Raw genomic sequence first — 27,514 nt, 5'->3', positions numbered from 1 at the left:
AAAAATAAAATATATATATTTGGTCTCTTGCCTGTGTTCCTATCAAGCAGAAGTTGAATTGCCATGAAAAGACACTTTACTTAAAATCCCACCCTGGGGCATAAAAAAGCCTTTTTAAAATGTAAACACAAATGCAAACAGACACTTAAGATACAAAGAGTAGGCCCTGCTTACTCCACTAGTTCCTAGTGCAAAAGGTTCTGTTTATTCTGAAATGCAAAGCCATGTGAAGCGTTGTCATCAAACAAAGGTACTAGGAGATCACTGTTTACACCTGTTTTAAAGGATATACATCCTTCAGTCTTTTTGCACACAACAAACTCATTAAAATCTGGAGGATTTCCACAGTATGCATCCGATGAAGTGAGCTGTAGCTCACAAAAGCTCATGCTCAAATAAATTGGTTAGTCTCTAAGGTGCCACAAGTACTCCTTTTCTTTTTACAATTTGTATGATAATCAAGCTGGGCCATTTATAGCACATATCCAGGTTTTCTCCCCACCCCACCTCCCCCACACACAAACCCACTCTCCTGTTGGTAATAGCTTATCTAAAGTGATCACTCTCCTTACAATGTGTATGATAATCAAGGTGGGCCACTTCCAGCACAAATCCAGGGTTTAACAAGAACGTCTGGGGCGGGGGGGGGGGAGGAAAAAACAAGGGGAAATAGGCTTGAATAGAGACTGGGAGTGGCTAAGTCATTATGCAAGGTAACCTAAGTTAATTGTATCCAATTTGCAAATGAATTCCAATTCAACAGTCTCTCGCTGGAGTCTGGTTTTGAGGGGTTTTTTTTGTAATATCGCAACTTTCATGTCTGTAATCGCGTGACCAGAGAGATTGAAGTGTTCTCCAACTGGTTTATGAATGTTATAATTCTTGACATCTGATTTGTGTCCATTTATTCTTTTACGTAGAGACTGTCCAGTTTGACCAATGTACATGGCAGAGGGGCATTGCTGGCACATGATGGCATATATCACATTGGTGGATGTGCAGGTGAACGAGCCTCTGATAGTGTGGCTGATGTTATTAAGCCCTGTGATGGTGTCCCCTGAATAGATATGTGGGCACAGTTGGCAACGGGCTTTGTTGCAAGGATAGGTTCCTGGGTTAGTGGTTCTGTTGTGTGGTATGTGGTTGCTGGTGAGTATTTGCTTCAGGTTGGGGGGCTGTCTGTAGGCAAGGACTGGCCTGTCTCCCAAGATTTGTGAGAGTGTTGGGTCATCCTTCAGGATAGGTTGTAGATCCTTAATAATGCGTTGGAGGGGTTTTAGTTGGGGGCTGAAGGTGACGGCTAGTGGCGTTCTGTTATTTTCTTCGTTAGGCCTGTCCTGTAGTAGGTGACTTCTGGGAACTCTTCTGGCTCTATCAATCTGTTTCTTCACTTCCGCAGGTGGGTATTGTAGTTGTAAGAATGCTTGATAGAGATCTTGTAGGTGTTTGTCTCTGTCTGAGGGGTTGGAGCAAATGCGGTTGTATCGCAGAGCTTGGCTGTAGACAATGGATCGTGTGGTGTGGTCAGGGTGAAAGCTGGAGGCATGTAGGTAGGAATAGCGGTCAGTAGGTTTCCGGTATTAATCCACCAGATTAGCCATGACATTATTGGGGATAGTGTTCTTGACGGCTTGTAGTCCATCTTTGTGTGGAATGTTGGTGTAGAGGGCTTCTACATCCATAGTGGCCAGGATGGTGTTATCAGGAAGATCACTGATGGATTGTAGTTTCCTCAGGAAGTCAGTGGTGTCTTGAAGGTAGCTGGGAGTGCTGGTAGCATAGGTCCTATCCCAGCGTATAAAACTGGTAAGCAAAAAGGAGGTTTGCTCAAAGCCTTACATTGTTCTGCAGTGAACTTGCTGATGATTCGACAATCAAATCCTCACTAGCTATGGAAAGCCATTATGAGTCAACCCTCCTGTTTTAGGCTTCATTTTTCAGGTGTAAATATAGCAGGCTGTGTGTGGCCTTTTCATGGGATAAGGAGTAAAACCACAGTTTAATGGGTGTTATTTTCAAGTCACAGAATTAAGAATTATTCAGGAACACAATGTTAATCTCAGGCAGTTGCTCATTTAAACAGAGGATCCTGCAATAACACTCTTGAAACAGAAACCCTTTCCAGACATGTCTTAAAAGTAAAAACAATTTTGTTCCCTGTTGTGGCCTAACTGGAAGGAATCAAACAGGAAGCAGTTTTTTGCTCATAGTTCCAAGCCTCTTTCCATCTAGCACTCTGCCCCAAAATTCTTCCCTTTGCTTTTGCTCAGAATCACACTCCAAGTGCTCCTCTTATGGTCTCTTTGGCTTTCTGGCTGCTTCTGCTCTCAGAGTCCCCCTCCCCCAAACTATACCAGTATCCTACATTTACATTCAGTGCCCAGTGAAGTCCCAGCTCAGCTTCTCACCAGCATTGCTTGGGAGTGGCTCCTACTGTTTTTTGTCAGGAAGTAGGGGCTTGAGTTTTCTCAGATGAGTCAAGAGCTAGTTTGCTCAGCCTCAGGCCAGTTAATGAATCCAAATGAGCTGTGGCAGGATCACCTAATTGGCTGGACCACCCAATTGGTTGCAAGGAGCCAATAGGTCTTCATTTAAGCTCAGCAGTGGTGACAGGTGGCCAGCTGCTCAATACTTTATACCTGTGATGTTGTCTTGGTCTACCTTGCTACTGTCTCATTCCTGTCATGTTCAACTCTGCTTGACTTCTACCTCCAGCTCTGATCCCTGGTTTGTCTCCTGGTTCCTGTTCTGGGCTCTACCCAGTAGGTCAGATCACCCACATCCTGGTCCCTGAAACTTCCTACATTTGCCCTGAAGGAAGGGCATAATCACATCCATCAGCTTCAAGAAGGTTTCACCTAACCCCTATTAGAATAATACCTTTGCATTTCTAAGGCAAGTCATCATCCAACTGGATCTCAAATTTCAGGGCAAATGCTTGTAGTGAAAACAAACCCTTTAAAAGATAATATCCAAGATCTAAAATTACACATGTAGCCATAATGTATTGTCCTACACTGACTGACTGACTGATAATCAAGGATCAAACCCTACACTGATTGGACAGACCTCTTGTGAACAGCTCCCAGTTCAGCTCCTGGAAATCCTGGCAGCTACGCTCTCTTTGTGAATTAAGCAGCACATACAGTTCACCAGGGTACCTTCACCAAATAGCTTTTACTATTGTTTATGCTCCAGGTACAGTACAACATAACAGTAGTTATATGGAACCCCTTTCCTGCACCCTGGCTCAGCCTTTTATGCTATGTGCTTTCTTCTCAGTGCTACCCAGCTGGTGAACTAATAAACTCATTAGTGCATCACCCAGATGCAAGGGATCCCTTTCACCCTTCCCAACCCAAACTCACCTACATTCCTCCTATGCTGTATCCAGTGACCAATGTGCTGGCTTTCAAAGGGCTCAATTTATAGCTGCTAACAGCATGCTGTCACATCCCTATAACCCCCAGGCAACTTCATGCAATTCTATTCAGGAGGTCAGACCAGATGAGAATAATGCTCCCACCTCACCTTAAAAATCTGTGAATCTATGCAAAGCCCCCATTACTTCAGAGAGGTCCTATGTGGATGCAAGTTGCCACTTGTGGGAAGCTCATGATAGTCCTGTGGCTTAACATGTTTTTGTTCCACTGACACTCGTATTGTTACTCTGTAAACTCTGTACATTCTTCTCATAGCCATAATTAAGTTTAAAGCTACATCTGGGCAAAAAGTCTACATTCTTGTAGGCCAGTCCTATAAATCTGTACTCAGTATACAATGGAACTACTCATTATAGGTGGGGCTGGTAGCATTGCCTATTATTAAGGTTTCCTTACGTTCACCACTATGAGACCCTGTTTGAAGTTGCTTACAACTTTGCCAAAGTTAAAGCATTCAGTCTGAAATTTCCCATGCAGGGTATCTGCCTCAGGCTTCTTTCTTTCTTTCTCTTTCTTTCTTTCTTTCTTTTTCTGGAAAGTTTCAGCTAAAATGGCTCAGATGTTTCTGAGAACAAGACTAGGGGAAAACATGTTGTTTTGCCTTCGTTAAATTCTGGCAACATTGTCTTTTAAAAGCTCTAGAGCCCCAATTCTTTGGATCTGGGACAAGAAATTTGACAGAGAGGATGTTTGTGTGGAGGATGTACCTTTTGTCATCCTCATTAAAATTTGCCCAGATTTGGCCAAGTTATAAGCCTTTGAAAAATCTTTGGGGGAGGAGGAACTGGGAGTAGAGGCTGGCATGGTGGGGGAGAGAGGGAAACTGGGATTGGATGTTGGAGCGGGGAGACTTGAACTGTCTGGAAAAAGAGACTGGGAGCTGAGGGAGTGGAATATGATTAGCTGAGTAAAGAGATTGGGACTGGGGGCAGGGGAGGGAAATGTGGGGGGGGGACAGAGAATCAATAAGTGAGGGGGGAGACTCGGTTCAGATAAGGGGTCAAGATGCGGGGAGGATCGGAATGGTTGGACAAAGAGAGGGACTGAGAACCAGTGGGATTGGAGAAGGAGGGGAAGGGAGACAGATCTGACAAGGAACCAGGATGTTGCAGGAGAGCTGGGACTGACTGGGCAAAGAATCTGGAACAAGGACCTTGGAGGCTGAGTGCAGGAACTGTCTGAATTGCTGGACAACGAGATTGGGACTGGGAGTTGTGGGGAGACCGAGATGGGCAGTCTCCAGAGGTAAGACTAGGACTTGCTCGGCAAGGAGATTGGGAGTGTAGACTCGTACTGGCCAGATGAGTAGAATGAGGCTGGGGGGAGCAATGGGTGGGGAAGAATAGCCAGGGTGGGAAGGGGACAGAGCAGAAGTGGTGATACCTGTGGGGCAATGGGCAGAATAAGCATCTGTGCCACCTGAGAACACTCCCCTCCACAATCTGGAATGGAACCCAAGATTCCTGAATTTCACCATTCCTCTGCTGTCAACAAATACTGTCAAAAAGAAAAGGAGTACTTGTGGCACCTTAGATACTAACAAATTTATTTGAGCATAAGCTTTCGTGAGCTACAGCTCACTTCATCGGATGCATTCACTAGCTCATGAAAGCTTATGCTCAAATAAATTTGTTAGTATCTAAGGTGCCACAAGTACTCCTTTTCTTTTTGCAAATACAGACTAACACGGCTGCTACTCTGAAACAAATACTGTGAAACCCATGGAGAAGTGTCTTATCCCACTCTAGTGCTTGTTCTCATAGAGGATGACAACCTACTCCTGGTATCAGTTAATCTGTTACCGCAAGTGGCAGAGGTTTGTGCAGTGGATCTAAAGGTTCCAACCCTGCTGATAAACCATGTGGGTGTCAATTGAATGCCACATGATGGAATTTCTGGTTTTCCAGTTTGCTTTTTGAAACACACACACAACTCTTTTTTTAAAAGAACATTATTAAGGTTTCAAAATCAAGCACTCAAAAATTAAGAAATGTCGGAATTAAGGTTGCCTAAGCGACATTAATTTGACCCTCGTGTGTTGCTTTATGATACAGTCTTTAATGACAAGATCACACACTATTTTTTCCATAGGACCCTGCCTTAGTCATGCATTAGTTTGAGGGTCAATCAAAGTCAATATGTAATTACTAGCTTTCTCCCTCTAGTAAAAACCTTGCATGTTTATTCATGGGCCAAAACAGGATGATATTGCTACTCAAAACATAAAAAGAGGACTCTTTCCAAAATTCAGGTGCCCCCCCCCCCAAAAAAAATGCAAGACAGTTGTCATATTAGCACTGTTCCATAGTCTCTTCCCTTTACTTATCTCAGTTCATCCTTGCTGTCAGTCATGCTAACTACTTATGAAAAGTCAAATATTTTACAAATATTCATAACAGGTGCATGGTTAAACAGAGTACTAATTTTCTGTGTGGCAGATCCTCAGCTGTGTACACTGTCATAGCTCTAGAAGTCAATGGTACTTGAATGGTAATGGTTTCTTGCAATTTACTAACCGTTTATACATATGCTACTTTTATTGAAATGATGAAAATCTTTCACTTAACTTTTCATCTTCAGGAATTTAAATTATTTTGCTTTTAAAATTATAAATTGCATTTAACAAATGTCTGTAAAAGGATGTATAAAAGTCAAGCACATGAATTAATTACCAGTTGCACATGGATCCAACGTCAAATAAGAGTCAATTAGAAGTCTAAGGAATTTAATATATCCCCAGCCTGACTCAGCCCTCTTCAGATTAGAGCTTGTCTATGCAAAGATATTTTCCATCATAGCTATGGTAGAATCATTATTCAGCTATAGTTATTTGGTATAAATCTCTGAGTAGAGACTCTATTCTGAAATAAAAGTGACTTTATTCCGGCATAACTTTTCCACTTTCTAAGAAGAGTAATTATTCTGGACTAAAATCACTTTAATTCCAAAATAGTGTCCATATGGGGACTTATACTGAATAACTGTAGTGGAATAATTACTCCACTATAGCTATGCCAGGAAATGTGTCTGTGTAGACGAGTCCTTACTTCTCCAGGTAAAAGCAAGTGTAAACAACCTTGTGCCTTGCAGCATGACCTGAAGATCGACAGATTTGGGCCAGCTGGGGAGAAAATTCCAGACTTGAGGGGCCAATTCAAACTCCCTACTACCAATTCCTAGACACTTCAAAGGTGGAGGCTTTTAGCTAAGGAACCTTGGCAGATCTCACCTGCTGGAAGAAGAGATCACCTCTCAATGTAAACTCTAAGATGGCCAAGCCCCAAATCCTACTGGACATTACAGGTTAATACTAACACCTTGGATTGTACCTGGAAATGGGTTGGAAGCTAGTTTGGACTATGGAACAGAGGACTATGGAACAGAGGTATTCTGTTGTCCCCATGAGAAGAATTACTAAATAAACCAGGGGCCCCAATCTGCACTAGCTAAAGTGAATGAGTGGTTTTCAGATGTAGCCTCATGTAGAAAGCACTGTTTTATTCCAAGCTGGATGTGAAAAAAACAAGGTTCCTGGTGTGTGAGATTCACAGCAAAAAAGAAGTTACTCTTTGCCAACCACAGATGAAAATACACTCTGGGCTACAGCTGCGACTTGACTATCTACAGACTCAAAACATCTAGCTAGAGGCTGAACTTTATTTTGCGGCCTTGGTCACCTGACCTAGATCAAGGTTCCAAGGTAATTTGCACTATCATATGACAGGGATCAGCATCTATTGACTCTAATGGCTTATGTTATAATGGTCAAGGGGAGCAATTAGGTAAAGACATCATGACAATTCTTATTGCTGGACTGAGGTCTTTAGAGATCTATCCCCAAACAACAGCCAGATAACACAGTGATTCGAAAGATTTGCTGCTTATGTCCCAAGTTTGAATACATGCAGGCAACAGCCAGTTTCAGAAGTAGTCACAGGAGCTGGAATGGCTAGTGGAGAAAAATGCACTGAGTGGCAGAAGTAGAGAAGGGACAGACAGTACTGCTATTCACATGGTGATGTCATAGGGTTGGGTACTGCATCCCAGATTATTCTTCTTTCCTGTCCTTCTCTACTGTGATCACTGCTTGTACCAGATCACTGTCTTTTGTCTGTCCTGCTGTTCATGCTGCTATGTGCTTTTGCCTACCCTTTAACAAACAGCTCTTTCGGTATGGTACTGCAGCCAGAGGCTCTTTTATTTGAAAATGTGTATTTCATGGGAGCATACAACACAGAGACATTTTCCCCTGCTGTATTCTGTGTTCCTAAGGCTATTGCTTCTGGTGCTCTGTTCTGTGCTACAGGAATGCAGCCATTCCCTTCATCCTTTTATGAGCTGGGGGAGCATAGCTATTAGAAGGGGATTAGTACCTCTTTTCTCACCCTTATCAAGAGTTTATCCTTTCTTCTGTACCTTCAACAGAGAAGAAGATCAAGCCCAGCCTGTTTTCAAACACAACTTTATGTAAAGGTTTCAGAGTAACAGCCGAGTTAGTCTGTATTCGCAAAAAGAACTTTATGTAAACTAAACAGTGTATGCAGCTATTAGTGTAAATGACCCCATCGCCTCAGCTGTAGGATTTTTTTTTTTCGTCTGATCCTACCTTTCAGCTGTATCTCCCATTGCTTTACCTCTCTTATTTTAGATCTAAATCTACTTTTATCTATGTCACACCTGCTGGAATTTCACTTTTTATTTCACTATTTATTTTATTTTTATATGTATTATAACACCTAAAATGTGAAACTTCAAAGAAGATGAAAGGTAACTTTATACATTTGTGTTGAAGATCCCATGTTATTTACAGTTTGTGTAGCAGTGTTTGTTGTGTACCTTACATCTGAGCCTGTCACACCTTCAAAAGGCCAGTGTTGTTGGGTGTTGTTATGTTGCTGATTTCCAAGGATCCTGTCCTGTATTACTCACTATGCAAGACTCCCAAAGAAGCCAATGGGGTTCTGGGTATGACAGGAATGCAGGACCAAACACTACATTTTCTTTATCTATTGTTGTAACTCTTTTAGTGCAGTTCTTCCTGAAATATAAATGTAGCAGGTAACACCTTTCTAGCCATATACTTAGAGGGCCCGACTCTCCCTGACCTTGCACCTTGTGTAGTGATTTGACAGCTAAGGCAGGTGTAAAATGATACTAAAGCAAAATGAAAAGGAGTACTTGTGGCACCTTAAAGACTAACCAATTTATTTGAGCATAAGCTTTCATGATCTACAGCTCACTTCATCGGATGCATACTGTGGAAAGTATAAAAGATCTTTTTATACACACAAAGCTTGAAAAAATGGGTGTTTACCACTACAAAAGGTTTTCTCTCCCCCCACCCCACTCTCCTGCTGGTAATAGCTTATCTAAAGTGATCACTCTCCTTACAATGTGTATGATAATCAAGGTGGGCCACTTCCAGCACAAATCCGCACAAATTTCCAACGTGAAAGGTGAGTAAGGCTCTTAATCTTAACTAGTAATCGATCAAGTTAATTATTAATGTTCACATCTGAACTTTAGTTCTTAACCACTAGGAGTAATAATTCAAAAATATGTATAGCTGGTAGAATTTGGTTATATGGTTGTAGCAGTGAGTAATCTCAATCTTCCCTTATTAAGTAAACAAGCTTCTCATAGGAGAGGAGAAAATTTAGGATGGGAGACTCCTTGATTGCTTCACAAACCTCTATATCTTCCTGCCTTGACTAATGCCTCTTCCTTCATTATAACCTCCTTAAGCCCCAGCTCTCCAAACTACCACCTGTTCAGTATAGATAGCTTTGGGATTCTCCTAGGTGGAAAAAGATTTAGAACAACTGCAGATTTTTGGAATAGACAAGTAGCAAACAAACATGCAGAGAGACTTGATGCTTTTCTGTATCTGTTGGGCTGGGTGCTTATAAAGAGTCCTGAGATTGGGGGCCCAATTCACATGTGATGTAAGCAGATACAACTCTATCGGTTGGTGAGTTCAGTTTGCTTACACCCACAGTGCATTTAGTGCTGAGTGTCTGGGATCCTATGGAGCTCTAATTAACAGCATTAAGTGCATGTTACCCTGCCAATGATTTTTGTTCTCTTCTTTCTGTTTTTTGTTAAGAGTTCCCATGAGAATGAGGATTTGATTGTGGTTCTGGGCATAAGTTTGTAAACAATGTGGGATATATATTGGGATTTACTGTTTACTTAATATGCAATTAAGTAATTATATTACATTATTTTAAAATCTTTATTCTACATTTACACAGCGAGTTGTACTCAAAAGGATCCTAAATCACTCTTCAAAATGTACAGTGTCTAATCTAATCTCTTTATCTACTACTGAAATGCAGTCACCTCTGGATTTAGCAGCAGGCAACACATGTACCAAGAAGCACAACTCCATGATTTCCATTCTCAATCAGCTCCATGGCTCCCAATACATTTCAGATTCCAGTTCCTAAGTTCTGTTAGGGCATCCAGGCATTGCCTTCCCATTTTTAAAATTTTGCTGTGATCTACTTAAAAGACCTAGTCTTTTTCTCCACTTCCTCCTAGATTACCTGCCTCCTCTGCTCTTTCACACAGCTTTAACGCAGACAGGGAGAAAGAACAGTCTCTGTTCAGTTCCTGTCATCTTTGGATGTCTCGGCCTCATTGACTGTACATGAAAGTGATCACCCAGGGCAGAGTTCTTAAACCTTGTCCAGCAGCCTGTACCAAATTTAAATATTAACCACAGCACCCTGCCCAAAGTGCTAATGGGCATATCGAATAAAGCAAATCTGTAAATTCAAGACCAAGATGGCTTGGAAAAGCACCTTCCAAAAAATGTGATCAATAGAATAAAAATGAAATTTGATTTTTCATATTTGTATATTAACAACTTGGTATATTGTCCTCAGACTCCCCACAAAAGAGTCTTTGGCAGTGGACTACACATGATACATTTCAGAGGCCTGATTAGTTGTGTTCATTTTAAGGTCTAACATTCTTGAGTTATTTTGGGAAGTGGCTCCGGTCCTTGTGGTATTACAGCTTTATAGGTTTGCTTATGTATTAGATTTTGTATGTTTGTTTGAATGGCTCTTTAATTAAAACTAGACAAAAGCAAAATTCCTGTCTGAGATTACATTGTAATCCCAGAACAGACACAAGAACAATCAGCCCAGTTTTGTCCTTATTTAGAAATAGGAAGGCATTTGTTTTTGGGTAAACAACGATATTACGCACTCCGATTTCAAGACTCTGAGGCAGTCAGGGAAATTCAGGAAATTAGCAAGTATAGTGCTGGTAGTGGCATGAAGTCTGTCTGCATTTGCTCTTTGTCTGTGCAACATTAATGGCAATCAAGAACCAAGTAGAGACTAAACTGGGATGATTAAGAATTTCTGTTCCCAGCTGGTTAGAGAGGTGATGAATATTAAGAAAGCAATTGTTGTAGTTTTTACTGGCTTAGACTGTTCATACACCTTGTGCTCCCTCCAGCACCCACTATTCCCCTAACACCCAGCAGCACCTATTTGATGCTTCTGCAAAGATTATGGGATTTGAATAGGTTGCAGCGATAAACTGTAGGTGATATTTTGAGTCTTGGCTGGAAAAACAGAGGAGAGCAGTTCTGCAGAGAACACTCATGGGATTTTTGATAGGTAGGAAACATAGTAGCAAAGAGATGGAGATTTGCAAAGGCACGAATGGTAGTTAGGCCCCTAATTCCCATTGACTTTCAGTGGGAGTTACAGGACTGCCATTTGTACCTTTGAAAATCTCCCACATAGACAACTGATGTTAGTCTGGATGAGTCAAATCACACGCATGTCAAGAATATTGAGACTGTGGGCCCAGTTCACAGATGAAGCAGGAAAGCTCTATTGCGTTGGAGTGCAATTTGCTTATACTAGTGGTGAATGTTACTGTGTGGGTGTGGGAGCCCATGAGGCTCTAGCGAACAACAATAAGTGCATGCTAACCTGCCAAAAATTTTTGGGTTTTTGAACACTTCAGAGTTCCCACAACTGTGAGGATTTGCTTGTGGTTCTGGACAGAAGTTTGTATATAACATTGTGGGATATATTTGATTTTACTCTTCGGTTAATACGCTGGTAAGTATTTCCATTGCAGGCTTTTTAAATCTTTGACAGTTACACAGTGAGTTTCATGCAAAAGGATCCCAACTTGCTCTCTATACTATAGAATCTACAATATTTAAACCTAATCTGGACATCTGAACCCTCTGGATTCAACAGCTTTAAAAGCAGAAAGCAACCTCTTAGGTAAGCAGAGGAAGTGAAAGACAACATATCCGTTTGAAACTCCCAGCAGAACTGAATCAGACAGAAGGAAATGACCTAAATTAGAATTTTGCCAGCACTCCAGACCTGATATCTTTACTATGGTGATAGTACAATGGCATGTGTCCTGGCCCACAACTAGGGTCTCCTAGGTGCTATGGTACTAGAGATTAACAATAACCACAGCTGGGTTACTACCTCGGACTTGCATCTTATCCAGAGTACCAGTATTCTAGTGCCCCTAGCACCATGGAGCAAATAATGAACTGCAAACAGGACCGGCTCTAGGCACCAGCCAAGCAAGCACGTGCTTGGGGGGGGCACAATTTTTTTTTTTTTTTAGGCTTAGGCAGTTGCGCTCTCAGAGCTTGGGGCAGCAAAAAACCTAGAACCAGCCCTGACTGCAGACACCATTTCCCAAAATGATGGACTTTCCTTGGAGTCTATTCAGCCACTGACCAGGTGTTAAGAATTTGTCCTGTTTGTCATCTGTAAATATCCTTTTTATTCCCAGGTTAACTTGAATAGCAAGATGATGGGCCACAGGGGGAACTCTGTTTTATTTTGCTTTTGATACTATTGTTGCAGGATATGTAAAATAACACACTGAATGTAGTTTTTGAGCAGCTGCCATTTGGAGGCAGCTTTTAGTAGATGCTGGAAGAATTAGTTCTGTACATCCTTATGATAGATCGTGGATTTTACTGGATACCTTTAAGAATTTTTTCTTAATGTCCTTTTAAAAACACATTCATATGAATTTAGTGCTAATGAAAAGTACCAGAGTGAAAATGCTGGAGAATGAAGCCCTTTATTTATCCATCCAGAGAACAGGTACAATATAGGCTGTTTCCCAGAATATCTTGCCTCCATCCTGACCTGCAGAGTCAATCTAAGGCTTTGTCTAGACTGGAGTAAACTAAGCAAAGAGGTCAAAGTTAGGTCAGGGTTAGCTAACATACTAGCAAACTTCAATCTCTCTTGGTCATCTAAACAAACCTACGGCTTTGTCTTGACTAGGAAAAGTAGTTGAGTTTAGAACAGTTTTAGCTAACATTAGGTAGCTATACCCAACCTAAACTTGACCTTTTTCATAGTTTAGACACAACATAGCACATTGTAGCTCAGGTCTGCTTAAATTCTAGGCTAGGCTCCAGCTAAATTCAAGCTCAAGGTGATGGGTAGAAAGTTTGCTCCTTTTAAATACTTTCTGGGAAACGGGTATAATCTTCTCAGAAAAAATAAAGGAACATCAGAAGTTTAAGTTGGATGCAGTTGAGAACAGACTGTGCTAAATTAGGTTTGTAGAGCTTGTTGTTCCTGTAATAGTAGCAGCTCAGGAGATTTTGACTCACTGGACGACTGAAGTATTTGTGGTTTAGGACAATTCTGAGCCAATATTTCTAGAATCAGTGAAGCCCTTCTATTTCCTCTGTGTAAGCAAGGTGTCAGATTAAACTGAAATCTGTCTGATTGCTTACACCCTTGAGTTTATGCTACAAAATTCTCAAGTTATTGAGGAATCTTTAGAGATGCTTAATCACCTGTCCATGTGATTCACCTACTGGCATGGTTTTATAAAAGGAGACAATCACTTAGAGAGGCTAGAGTAGCTGAAATGGAAGCATGCCCTTTTCACACCCACTCATATTAAGAGGTCAATACCACATTTTATCCCTAGAAGCAGTGATTGAATTTGTCAGCTGTCTGGTGACTATGGACTTAATTGATCCCAACTCAGAGGTGTCAGACTTGCAGGGCTGAGAGGAATCAATCTGGCTAAATTGTTTAGCCTGAATTGAGCCTATTTTCAAAGAATCTTTCTTTGCAAACCAGCAACTGTAATTTCTCTTTGCACCTTGCTTTTGTGTTTGCCTCTGAGCTGTTTAGCTTATAACAAGAGCTACAATAAAGGGCGTTAGTGCTGTTTTCAGTGTTGTTTTTCCTTATTTAGATTTATAAGATTTGCCCTTTCATTGAACTCAGGTTACAAGGCTATATATGGGTCTCTCTTTGGGGAGGAGGATGGCAGATGTTACACTAAAAGATGCCATTTTTGGTTTTTAAACTAAGAGGTCATTGGGACCTTCTAGCAATTGGAACTATTCTAATATGCGCTTTTAACATTGGTAACAGTTTATTTGTAATGCATGTTACTTTCCTGCCTTGGGGCTCCTCAGCATCACATTTATAATTGTTTTTTACTTTCTCACCCATAAGGATAATAAAGAATTGTCCCTATAAGGGCATTTTAGGGTCAGACTAGTTATTTTCTCTTCTCTCATATATTTAATTGTTTTGGCTTGGTCTTAACAGGTCTGTGATCCAATCTTGGAGACTAATAATAAATTAATCTTAAATCAAGGCATGTATTTTAATTGTACCTATGGCTGTACATGCAATAGGTTAAAAAAATCCATAACTAGCTATTTGTAAATTTTAATAAGATAAGTCCCCAAACTCAGACTTTGTAAAAAATAAGTGGGTTACAACATTGAGAGAAATGATGTTTTGGTTTTAATTCATTTAAACTTTTTAAAAGTTTAAGCAATCCCTTGAGTGCTGGGAATGATTAGACTTACGCATTGTGAACTATTTATATTTAAAAAGTCCTTCATGGTCTGCTTATATTCAAGTTGATGTAGCTGAATCATCCCAGTGCTTTAACCTTTGTCCTTTACCCTATGTCCTCCTATTATGTGTTACTGTCACTCATAGGCATCATGGCTCTGTACCCACATGGGTAGACCACTGCAACAGTGGAGAGCCACACTGAAGTCAATGCGGTCTGCATGGATGCAGGGATTTACTTGTACAGATGCAACTGCAGGAGGGGAGCCATAAATTAGGCACCCATTCTGCTGAGACAAACACATGCTCACCCGTATGCATCTGAATAGTTTACCAAAGCCATATATGTAAAGGAGATTGTGTAAGTCTTGGCAAGACTGGGGCCACTGATTGTAAGAGCTTGCCTTGTTACTGTTGTTCTGGAGAGAGAGAGTGTTTTCAGGCGTTGCATAATTAATACTGAGAATCAGAAAACCGAACAGTCTGGCTTCATTGTCCAAGCTGAATGACATGCAAAACCCTCCAAACAGCATAAATGATAAAATAAATTTCAGTTTTAAAAGCCTTTCATGCAATAGTAGTAACATAGGTCCGGGCATTTTTGAGAGACACTTACTACTGATTAACTCAGATCGTGTAACTCCAATAACTGTAATGAAATAACTCTATTACATCTATGTAATTAAGGGATAAATTCGGAGTCCACCTTGAGTAGTTAGGCCATACACTGGGCAAGATGGGCAGTGTGGAGGTATTCCCAGATTAGGCCATGAAGTGATTGTAGAGTTGCTCCAGAGAGGCTACTTCAGTCTAGTGGCCTCCAAATGCTCTTTAACACAACTTCCATCATGGATTTGCACAGTCATTTCCATTCTTTTGCCTCTTCCTGCTGCCTGCCTATGCTCTGTCCCCTGTGCTGCAGTTTATGGATATTGTGCAGAGCAGAGATTCTGCTGTACGCTGGGTGCACACCTGTGTCTGGCCTTCTGCATCCAGGGGCTCCCTCCATAGTTTGCACAATGGAGCAATGTGGTTCCACTGCAAAGAGGCCAGCTAAGCTTGCAGAGGAAGAGACTGGATTCATCTCTAAGAGCAGAACTCAGCTCATTTGCCCCCATAGTTGCACTTTGTTGGTATTTAGTAATTAAAAGATCCCTACTGCTTAAAAAAAAAAAAAGGCATAACTGGCTTGGTTTTTTGAGTGACCTCAAATTACCCAAACTCTACAATGTGGGGGATGTTTAGGATGCTCAGACCTCTTCCACTGCAGCCCTCCCCCACAGTCATTTAAGTCTTTTGTCCCAACTACATTAGACCTATGGACAGAGGTTTCCTTTTTAATGCTTGCACAACCTCTAAAAAATTCACAAAGGCAGAATTGATTTTTTGGAGGCTAATGCCAGCAGGAAACAGTACCGAGATTGGATCGCTCGCATTTTGAGGAACAGACCAACAAAGGGAATATTGTCTGTCTTTTGTAAGGCAGTTTTTTGCCCAGATTACTTTGACCTCGGCACTAGCCAATCTCTGTGGTACTTTACTGCAAAATCTGAATGCTGCTAGAGCAGCACCAGTGGTTTTATGTGTTTGTAATATGATAATCCCACAGGATCTCTTGCAGTTGGTCTTTATGCTTATCCTGATAAAACAGCAGTTGAAAATGCCATGGTTATGCCTTATTATCAGGCCAGAAATGGTAGTATTATACCGCTCAGAAATACAAATGAGCAAAGCTTTCCTTGCTGCAACTCCCTCAGCACTTGAAATGTGTGATAGATCATTTGCTGTATGGATCTCACATAGAATGTTCATCAGCTTTCTCACCAGACCTTCTTGAACAAAACATTTTAAGAGGCTCACAATACTGAGCAAAAATAACCTTGTGCTCACTGAAGAGTCTGCAGCCATAGGATTATCAATTTTAAAAATCTCCAGTAACAAGACAAGTATATGACATAGCTGATTCTTGAAGCATCTGGTTTAATTTGTTTTAGAAGCTGGGTTAGCAAGCTATGCTGATCGTGACTTTGTCTGAAAGTTCATTTGTACAGGAACTAGATAGTTTAGGGGATCAGTAATGAGACGGGGACCTTTGCACTACTAGATTACAGGTTCAAATCTAATCTAGGTTGGCAATGATCAAAAGTTACTACCATACCGTGGTAGTGTAGTAGGCTATACCTGTCTAGCACCCCATTGGGGAGAGAAAGGGTGCTGCTTCTGTCTGAGTCCAGACATAGCCTACAGCTATGCTATTCAGGATATCTGCCTCTTACATGGAAAGTTAAAGTAGGCCAAACAAAATAAGTCTGCATGCTTCTGCTGTCCACAAAGATTTCCTTCAGGAAGCTAATGGGGAAAAATACTAGGCCTTCTTCTATCCGAGAGGGCTAGCCAAGGCCCTCAAACTGTTTCCCCAGTCCGCAACCCCACTTCCAGGAGCTAGGGAGCTCTGGGTTGCAATTCTGCTACTTTCCCTGCACTAAGCATGAATCCTCCCTTTTTAAGGACCTACCCATCTCCAGGCTGGACAAGCCTCATGGGTGCAATGAGTTGAGGTGGATTGGGAACAAGGGAGCTCTTTAATTCCCCATCCCAGTCAAGGAGGGAATCTGCCTTACAGGTGAGTGTATCAAATGAGTTGATGGTCTCTGTTCCTACTGGATAACTGTCTGATCTGAAATATGGGGAAAGAGTCCCATTAGTTCATTAGGCTTTGGATCAGGTCCTAAATGTCCACCTTGCAAAACCAGAACTAACACATGTTGCTGTTAACAGTCCCAGAGAGGCCAAGGGTTGAGTAGTTATGGATGTTCTTGCTGTCACTTTAAGTGGTCCCTCCAAATCAGAGATGAGGCACTTTATCAGGGTGGTGTGGGGAAGTCTGTGCTGCTGCATGGATGGATCTTATTTGGGGGTGATGGTGATAAAAAGATGACTAACACTTACGGCTCTCACTGCAGCATTGTTACGATCATCTAATTTTACTTGAACAGATAAACAGGTGCTACACAGAATGGAGCTAGTTCTCCTTTCACTTACACTGGTGTAACTACTGAAGCAAATGGAGTTACCTCTGTGTAAAACAAGTGTATTTATTTTAAGATAAAGAGGGATGGAGAAATATCACCCCTAGGAAATATTTCATAAGTAGTTCAATGACTAGCAAGGAATTTTACATTAATTGCACAACACGTATTGAAGGCCTAAGGACGATAGAAAAGGGCATATCGGATTTTCCTCACAGAATAAAGCCTTTTTCATTTCTGCAGGATATATTCTAATAGTTATTAAGGTCAATAAAGCACATCAGTGACTTTAGAGAGGGCAGCACTAGAGATGTGGCTAACAAGCTGCTATTGATTCAGCTCAGGGACATGAAATATCCGCCGAACTATTCCCAACACTGATTTACTGCCTGAGCTCATGGCTATCAATCTCTGATTAGAAGAAACCTGGATATCCTTTGTACCTGTGATGTGTAAATACTATATTTGGCTTGGTGTCAGGGGGCCTCTACTCACCACTATGTGGCACCTCCTCCTGGCTGCTCTGGGAATTAGCTCTTTCGGCCCAACACCCTCTTCTTGCAGTTCCTTGGCCGATCATCTCGCTCTCTTGCTTTGTGGCCCCACTCTCGTTCCTCAGGAGGTGCTGCACCTCATCTCTGCGGCTTAGCTCTCTGGGCAAGTCACAATGGTCCTCCCCTTCCACGGTAATCACATGCACAAAGTCTCTCAGGACTGCCCTTGGCAGTGTTCTCTTTCACTGTCCCTTAATGGTGCTGCTTCCCCAGTTCCTAGTAGGGGAACTCAGGCCCACTTTATACACTTTTATACACTTATATATATACACAAATCAGGGACCCTACAATCAACAGTGAAGGTCTGCACAGTCCTGTCCCTTACTGCTGTATCCCTGGACTACTACCTACCTTGCTTTCTCTCGTCCTGAGAGTAGCTGCAGTTAGTTAGTTAGTTAGTTAGTTAGTTAGTTAGTTAGTTAGTTAGTTAGTTAGTTAGTTAGTTTCTTTCTTTCTTTCTTTCTTTCTTTCTTTCTTTCTTTCTTTCTTTCTTTCTTTCTTTCTTTCTTTCTTTCTTTCTTTCTTTCTTTCTTTCTTTCTTTCTTTCTTTCTTTCTTTCTTTCTTTCTTTCTTTCTTTCTTTCTCTGTAACCCACTTCTACCCTCAGCTATTGGTCTTTATACAGGCTCTCCTGCTCTTGTCTAGCTGAACTTCCTCTTTAATTAATCCTTGTTGCTCCTTAGCTCCTCCAGGTGTAGCCTATCCAGTTAATTGGCCCATCTGGCCACCTTAGCCCCTTTGGGCCTTGTAAGCAATGGACGCCCCACCACATTAGGTTACACAATCACATCATGAGACTCTGCAGAATCTGTTATAATATGCAGTGTACAATCACAACTCTGGCAAAACCTTTTTTTAAATGAACCTGTTCATTGATCCAATAAGCATGGAGCCATCTTGAGGCATAAGCGCAACATTCACATCAAAGGAATTTATAAATGAGATTCATATTTTAACAATTACATCTAACAATTAAGCACAAGCGTTCAATTTCTCCATATGTTCTCAAAAATAATGCATGTGGGTAGCTTGTCCAATTATAAACTAATATCAAGATTCTGATTTTATAGCTTGAGTGATGCTTCTGTGGTTTACAATATCACTGAAAGTCCTTGACCCGATTTATATGAGGAATAAATTATGAGCAACTGTAAATTACAGGGCTATAATTCCATCAAAAGTTTCAGGTGATCTCAAACTATGAGAGTGAAGCTTGAGCCACTAGAATCTCCCAATGGAATTACATTCATAACTTACAACTTGCCTATTATTGATTTTATTTACAGCACTATGTTCATTGAGTTCCCACATTTTACACTTCCTTCACTTCATTCCCTCCTGTCTTGACTCATCTTGCCTCTTCCCCATCTCCTTTCCCTTCTGTTTAGCTCCTCCCCGACCTTTCCTTTCCCTTTGTCCTGATCCCTTCTGCTTCAAACTGCAGTTACAGCAGCTGGTTTAGCAGCAGTCTTAAAATGACCCCTGTATCAATTGGGTCCAAGGCAGCTGGGTGTTGAGAGGTGAATGTCTCCATTCCTGAATGTGACATCACACTTGTGCCTTATAAGATTTATTGTATATAGATTGTGCTACATATATAGTATATGTGCTACATATTACCTTACTAGTAACTACATGCATCTCATTGCATCACATGTTAGAAAAAGATGTCATGGTTTGTCAGCTAATTATCAGAGAATTACACTTATTCTTCTACTACTAGAAGAGCTAGTCAATATTTCAAAGTTCATACCTTTTTGGATGGCGGATGCGCATGGAAATATTCAAAGAGATGCTACTCTGATTTCAGTTGGTGAATAATATTGGTGGCAATAGCGGATGAGGTCAACAGGAAACAAGCTCAACTAAACAACACCAGACATTTACATAAATGATGTTGGATTCTGTTAGAATATCAGCAATCAGTTCAGCCTTTGTTTCTGCAGCTTTCTGAGGGAGAGGCTTTTTGCTGTCTCCCAAGAAAGGAACAAGATCATCTAGCCCTTCTGCTGATCAGTGTACTCTTTTCTTGACTTTTTTAATTGCATGGCACAGTGGGGCTTTTTCTCTGCATGGACCACATCTTAGCAGAGTCACTTGCATGAGTCACCTCCCTCCTAATCATGATTCATTCCAAGGACCAGCTTCCTTTCCATCCATGACCGCAAAACATCCCCCTGACAACTACAGCAGTTGCTTGTATGGAAAAATAAAAGCGTTTAGATTCTTCTAATGAGATATGGTAGCTGGAAATGAGGAGGGGCCAGTACCAAGTTACCAGCCAGCTTTCCAAGGATCACTCGCAGGTACTCTTTAGATCACCAGTGGTCCACAGATTCACATCCTCTAGTCCAGCAAAATGGTCTTTTACCAGTCCATGACTTTTCAGGTCATAGAATTTCTTTTACAGTGAATTTAGCTCATACAAAAGTTGCCAAAAGTCCTGCTCATTTCTATTTAGCCACAGAACAGATACAGAAAAGGCAGTGGTATGCAGGTTCCCCTCCTGAGTCTTACCAATGTGCCTTAGCCCTCATAATGTCATTTACTAATTTAAAAGCATGCTGTAATGAGAAACCAGTGACCCACTCCTTTGGGTTTACCACACAAGCATTTTTTATATCCTGAGTGAGCTGCACCTTGGAATGTTTCCCCAGTCTTCACAATTTTTAAAAGATTTGTGACTATCTGAGCATATATTTCAGATGCAACTGCCCTGGAAGAGTTAAAACAAATCTAATGGCTAGCAGAGGTATGGCCCGGGAGCTATGAAAAGTCAGGACTTCTGGAATTTGGCACTTGACAGTGGATTATACAGGTGCAGAATTGTGACAGCTGCATATAATCATGGCCACCGAATTAGCTAAAATTGGCCTTGAAATTTCCTCTTGGTGTAGAGGCACTGCAAGCCATCAAAGTCTGTGCTCACAAGCAAAGAATTTCACAAAATGAAGTTAGCATTTATGACAATATCCATGTTTCAATATTATTTGCAGTAATTACAGTCAGAAATCCCCAAAGGATCAGTAACGCTCAGCCCACATCTCAAGTCTGGCTTAAGAAATTCATAAGAAGATTTCAGGCCATTCTGTTAATTTAAGTCAGTTGCCACTTCTATTTGACTTCTATGGAATTTTAGGAGAAAACTGACACAGAGGGAAATTCAGACCTGGCATAAAGTGGATACAGCTAGGACTGATTTCAGTGAGAGAGTACTCGCTATACACCAGGATTCAGTTTGGTCCAGATAGAGATGGATGGACACATAAAAGCCACAAATGGCCTTTTTCATGATTCAGCAAAGTATGTAATCACATGCGTAACTTTAAGCATGAGTAGTCTCATTGATGTCAATGGAACTATTCACATACATACTTAAATACCTTGCTGAACCAGAGCCTAAATAAATATAAAATACATTTGACAGCAGAATTTCAGAAGCCTGGTTTTTGTTTTTGAGGGATCTTTAATCTCTTTTGGAGGGGACTCTTGCTATCTCTACATATTGCCTGCAAAAACTGCATTAATGCACTGTGAAGTTAGCAGAGTTAATATTTTTAAAAAATCAAAATACAATAGTTACTTTTTCCAGCAGCAACATTACAATGGCCATGTGGCACATTCTGTAATTTTTGTTCTTGATACAGTGAAATCTTGATTTTTTTTTTTTTTTCCAGAACTTAAGTCAACAAAAACTCTTATCTGAGAGTTGTAACTGCCCATGAGGTATTGTACGATGGCACAGCCAACTGCAAGGGGAAGACACTATATATAAGCTCTACCTTGTACAAGAAGACTGGGATGAGAGAAGAGTACAGATGTACAAAGTGGCCAACTTAAGGGTGCTGTTGGAACCTTGAGTTTTCAATTCCCTTCCTTAGTTCCCAATCCTGCGAAGACTTTTGTATGTGCTTAACTTTATGCACTGTAATGCCACTGACTTCAATGGGTGTAAAATTAAGCCTGTGCAAAAGTCTTTGCAGGATCAGGGCCTTACTGTGGTTTTTTAACTGTACAACTTTAACACTGCATTAGCATGATCAGGAAGGAAGTATGGTGGTGCGGTTTTGAGGCATGGAATGTGAAGTGTGGAGACCTGCATTCTGCGCCTGGCAGTGCTCCTGGTTTCCTGTTTGAGCTTGGACAAGTCACTTGGTGCCAGTCCCATATGGTCTAGTGGTTAGGAGTCCTGGTTTTCACCCAGGTGGCCTGGGTTCAACTCCTGGTGTGGGAATAGTGCACAGCTTTCATGCAGAGGGATAGCTCAGTGGTTTGAGCATTGGCCTGCTAAACCCAGGGTTGTGAGTTCAATCCTTGAGGGAGCCATTTGGGATCAGGGCAAAAATTGGGGATTGGTCCTGCTTTGAGCAGGGGGTTGGACTAGATGACGTCCTGAGGTCCCTTCCAACCCTGGTATTCTATGATTAAACTTAAGACTTGGTCCTGCCAGACACCCTAAGCTCCCATTGACTGTAATGAGAACAGAGTGAATGTTGCACTGTGGAGGCTCAGGTCCTTAATCCCTGTGTCTGTCTCCTTGTCTGTAGAGTTCTCACCACAGGGTGAAAGTTCCAGGGACAATTCCCCAGACAAGCCAAGTGTTTGAGGGCTGCCAGAGGGTTGTGCCTTTTAGCGGATATTCTTCCTAAGAAGAATGAAAGACAGAAGGCAAAGAAAAGCAATCTAAAATTTACAAAACACACATGAAACCCTTTGACAGCTTCATAAGTGTTATATTATCCAAAAAAATCCATCCCTCAAAAAGGAGTTGCTTCCTTCTACCTCATATGGTCCTACGATGTAGGCCTCCACCATGTTACCCACATCCTATATATCTTTCCACTATGCTTACATGGTTCACCCATAACCCTTTCATCCCCCAAAGCATGCCTCCTTCCATCCTCATGTGCTTCCTTCTTCTGCCCCTCCTCTCTCCACTACACACTCTTTTCTATCTCTTCTTTCCTTCTGCTGTCAGGATCAACCTCTGTCCCCATGCAGGCTCCTATCCCTGCAGTAGATCCAACCTCTATACAATGATGGTGGTTTCACCTCCCTCTCCCTGATGTGAATAACTGAGAAGTAGCTGCACAGAATGGTGGTGGTGGGGACTGTCCTTTTTGTGCCCCATGGCAACACTGCTTTGCTAGCCGTCCCTCTCCCTTTAGGGATACTCAGTCTACAGTTTCAAAATGCTGAATTTTACACACGTGCAAATCTCACATCAACATGATTAAATAATAAGGTAGTGGTGTTAAGCACCGAATAGCCAGGAAATGCCAGAGTTAAGGCAAACTTAATTTTCTCCCTCTGTGCAGCCTTTAATTTTGTAATCACACATTAAGGAGTTGTCTTTATTAAATTTTTGTGAAAACTTTCTGCCAGGTTTTGATGGCAGCAACAAGGGCCACCATCAAAATGTGTAGGTGTCCTTCTTGGAAAATAAAAAAAAATAAATGGCTCAAGCACTCCCATTGAGCCTTTTACTCATATGTCAGCTCTGGGAAAAATGAAATAAACTCTCCCTGGTCACCCTTAGCAGGCAGTCCCAAGTCTAGTATGGGATATTAAGCAAAGGAATATTTTATTGATGAGAAAGGGAACATGGACAAATGGTTCAAAAAACAACTTGATGAATTCATGGAGGATAGGTCCATCAGCGGCTATTAGCGAGGATGGGCAGGGATGGTGTCCCTAGCCTCTGTTTGCCAGAAGCTGGGAATGGGCAACAGGGAATGGATCACTTGATGATTACCTGTTCTGTTCATTCCCTGTGGGGCACCTGGCATTGGCCGCTGTCGGAAGACAGGATACTGGGTTAGATGCTGGACCAGGATACTGGTCTGACCCAGTATGGCCATTCTTCTGTCCTTGTGTGTGTGTGTGTGTGTGTGTGTGTATGTATGTATATAAAAGCCAGAAACCCACATCAATATAATAGGAGTTTGTTCAACCCCAGTCTCAGGAAGTGTCCATTAGGTGGAAGTCCAACATACTGATCACCGCAACTTCACTCACAATTTGATTCAGTTTCAAGCAGTAGCCCAAGTCATCCAATGTTGAGTATCTTCTCTGTTGGTCCATCCAGTGCTGCTCAGCCTGATCCCAACCTGAGATGTCCGCTTGCCCTTACATGGAGCAGGTAGGGGGCCCACCAAGTTGGGTTGGTACAGCTCCGCTAACCTGGCTATGGAGTCCAGTCTGTCACTGCCTCCTGTCTAGAGTCCACTCTGTTCCACTCTTGCTTCAATGCAGAAGTCTGCTCAGCTAGTCCATCCAGGAAGTCCACCCCACACAGCTGCCAGTCTGGAATCCACAGATTCTCCCCTTAGATTGCAGGATCCTCTGTTAAGGAACCAAGGGCACACAGAAGCCCTAGGGAGAGTGCCTGCATCTTGGAGTCAGGCACCTCACACCTGAAAGAGCGCCTTCCATCTCCTCTTTCTGCGCTCAAGCTTCACTACCCCACTGAAATCTAATTCTGGTAGTGTTAGGGTGACCTTGCACTTGCGGCATTTTCAATACAATTTTTATGTCTCTTGTAAGTGTTGACAAGGAAATTATTTATTATTGCCTTTATACGCAAACACAAATATCCAACCTGGGTAAATAATTATGGAAATGGAATTCACAGAGCTGTCTCCTCCCCTTCTCACCTACACAGGACTTCTGGGAGCTCCATCCCTCTAGGCCTTCTAGCGAAAGGTTATAATTCTATACCATGGGGCTTCGTTGTCCCTGAAAGAAAGAAAGGTGTATTAACATTAAGATAACAATATCACCATATAAACCTAGTAGACACAAAGTGCTATAGTTTTTACGTCTATTTATCTGATTGATGTTAAGGGGGGCTGATTTCAACAAGCTACACTGAGGAAAAAGTTAGTGTCTTGTTGCCTTCACCAGGATTTTATGTTGAGAATGCTATGGATATAAAAACACCAATTTTTTTTCCAGTGAAGACATACAAATTGTCAATTAATTAACCTGGGGTAGTAAAACACATGAATAAAGGCTAGTGTGGACACTCCCTACATGTTCTTTACACTAGTGATCAGGTAAGGCTAAAGAACAAACATCTGTAACCAAGAACAAACATGTGGGGAGTGTCCACACTAGCCTTTACAAGTGTATTAAGTACCTGGAGTTAATTGGCAATCCGTTTACTTTAGGTACAAAAATCTAGTGAAGATGAGCCCTTAGTGTGCCAAGGGAGAAAATTAATGTTACATTAATTTGGGCTTTTCCTGACAGTTCAATGCTTAACTGTGCAACCTAATTGTTCAGTCATGTTAATGTAGGGATTATGTGGTTGTAACATTAAGTATTTCAAGATTCACAAAGTCATGGAAATGTATGGCTCAAAGGGATCGCGGGAGGTCATCTAATCCATCCCCTGGCACTGAGGCAGGACCATGTATGTAGTATGGATACTTATGTATTGTAGGTGGGCCCAAGTTATGAAGTGCACATCCGAATGTGAAGTTCCTCAAAACTCGTGGGAAACTGGATTCACATTTTATTTTGAGTAATTGCTATTCAAAACCTTGAACAATTTCATTTTTTTAGTGTCAAAGGTCCACTAGACTATGATGGACTTGGGCCAGTTATTGTGAAAGCAAACAAAATAAACTTGTTGGTAGCTTAAAAAAAAGCCTTTGAAAGAGGTCTCTGGAATATCCACTTTATAAAGAACACCAGAAAGTGTGCACACTACACAGGCTTAAATAAGGATGCAAATGATACAACAGTAATAAAGTGGGTATGGAATTCATCTAAAAGCCTTGCGGACTTCATATTTAAATTCTGCAAGGAAAGCAGATTTCTTTCTGGTACTGACTAGAGAATTCCTTATTCTTCCAGCCTCTCAACTTCAAGGATTGGAAGAATGAAATAAGCAGAACTAAAAAATTACCATTAGTATGTTCCTTTGGGGTTAGCCATCCTTTGTAACTAGTTTAACTTTAGAGTCTAACATATCATTGTTGAAGACTATAATTTGATTTCTCCCTAGGTCAAGACGTTTCTTTTTTTAATATGCATGATGTTACCCCTATACTATCTGGCATAACAAAGGGCTTTCACATCTCCAGCCAGGATTTTCAAATGTGACTTCTGATTTTAGGTGTCCAACGATCATCTAAGGGTATGTCTACACTACGAAATTAGGTTGAATTTATAGAAGTCGGTTTTTTAGAAATCGTTTTTATATATTCGAGTGTGTGTGTCCCCACAGAAAATGCTCTAAGTGCATTAAGTGCATTAACTCGGCAGAGTGCTTCCACAGTACCGAGGCAAGTGTCGACTTCCGGAGTGTTGCACTGTGGGTAGCTATCCCACAGTTCCCACAGTCTCCGCTGCCCATTGGAATTCTGGGTTGAGATCCCAATGCCTGATGGGGCTAAAACATTGTCACGGGTGGTTCTGGGTACATATCGTCAGGCCCCCCTTCCCTCCCTCCCTCCGTGAAAGCAGCAGCAGACAATTGTTTCATGCCTTTTTTCTTGAGTTACCTGTGCAGATGCCATACCACGGCAAGCATGGAGCCCGCTCAGGTAACTGTCACCGTATGTCTCCTGGGTGCTGGCAGACGTGGTACTGCATTGCTACACAGCAGCAGCAACCCATTGCCTTGTGGCAGCAGACGGTACAATAGGACTGGTAGCCGTCATCGTCATGTCCGAGATGCTCCTGGCCACGTCGGCCAGGAGCGCCTGGGCAGACATGGGTGCAGGGACTACATTAGAAATGACTCGACCAGGCCATTCTCTTTAGTCCTGCAGGCAGTCCTATTGAACCATCTTATGGTGAGCAGGCAGGTGATATAGATTGCTAACAGTCCTATTGTACCATCTTCTGCTGAGCAGCCATGAGATGTGGATGGCTTGCAGTCCTTCTGCACCGTCTGCTGCCAGCCAAAGGTGTAAAAGATAGATGGAGTGGATCAAAACAAGAACTAGACCAGATTTTTTTTTTTTGGTACTCATTTGCTTTTTTACTCATTTATACTCATTTGCTTTTGAACTCATTTGCTCGTTTTGTACTCATTTGCTTTTCCCCCACCCCCTGTCTAGGGGACTCATTCCTCTAGGTCACACTGCAGTCACTCAAAGAGAAGGTGCAGCGAGGTAAATATAGCCATGTATCAATCAGAGGCCAGGCCAACCTGCTTGTTCCAATAAGAACAATTACTTAGGTGCACCATTTCTTATTGGAACCCTCTGTGAAGTCCTGCCTGAAATACTCCTTGATGTAAAGCCACCCCCTTTGTTGATTTTAATTCCCTGTAAGCCGTGTCGTCAGTCGCCCCTCCCTCCGTCAGAGCAATGGCAGACAATCGTTCCGCGCCTTTTTTCTGTGCGGATGCCATACCAAGGCAAGCACGGAGGCCGCTCAGCTCACTTTGGCAATTAGGAGCACATTAAACACCACATGCATTATTCAGCAGTATATGCAGCACCAGAACCTGGCAGAGCGATACCGGGATAGGAGGCGACGTCAGCGCGGTCACATGAGTGATCAGGACATGGACACAGATTTCTCTGAAAGCATGGGCCCTGCCAACACATGCATCATGGTGCTAATGGACAGGTTCATGCAGTGGAACGCTGATTCTGGGTTCGGGAAACAAGCACAGA

At 41.8% G+C, this 27,514-nt stretch overlaps 1 protein-coding gene and 1 non-coding gene across 2 annotated transcripts in view; one reads left to right on the top strand and one right to left on the bottom strand.

Annotated features, from left to right (window-relative positions):
• MYO10 (myosin X) overlaps positions 1-2,500 on the bottom strand; it is a 275,484-nt gene extending 272,984 nt beyond the window's left edge. The window contains exon 1 of the mRNA XM_043540239.1: positions 2,409-2,500. Coding sequence (XP_043396174.1) covers positions 2,409-2,414 — 6 coding nt within the window. The 5' untranslated portion in view covers positions 2,415-2,500. The remainder of the gene's footprint in view (positions 1-2,408) is intronic.
• Positions 2,501-22,038: 19,538 nt separating this feature from the next.
• TRNAE-UUC lies at positions 22,039-22,110 on the top strand. The gene has a single exon. It is a non-coding gene; the product is annotated as a tRNA-Glu (tRNA).
• The last annotated feature ends 5,404 nt before the right edge of the window (positions 22,111-27,514 follow it).

The sequence above is a fragment of the Chelonia mydas genome, chromosome 2, assembly GCF_015237465.2.
Source record: "Chelonia mydas isolate rCheMyd1 chromosome 2, rCheMyd1.pri.v2, whole genome shotgun sequence".
NCBI lineage: Eukaryota > Metazoa > Chordata > Testudines > Cheloniidae > Chelonia > Chelonia mydas.
This window is presented reverse-complemented; position numbering and strand designations above follow the sequence as displayed.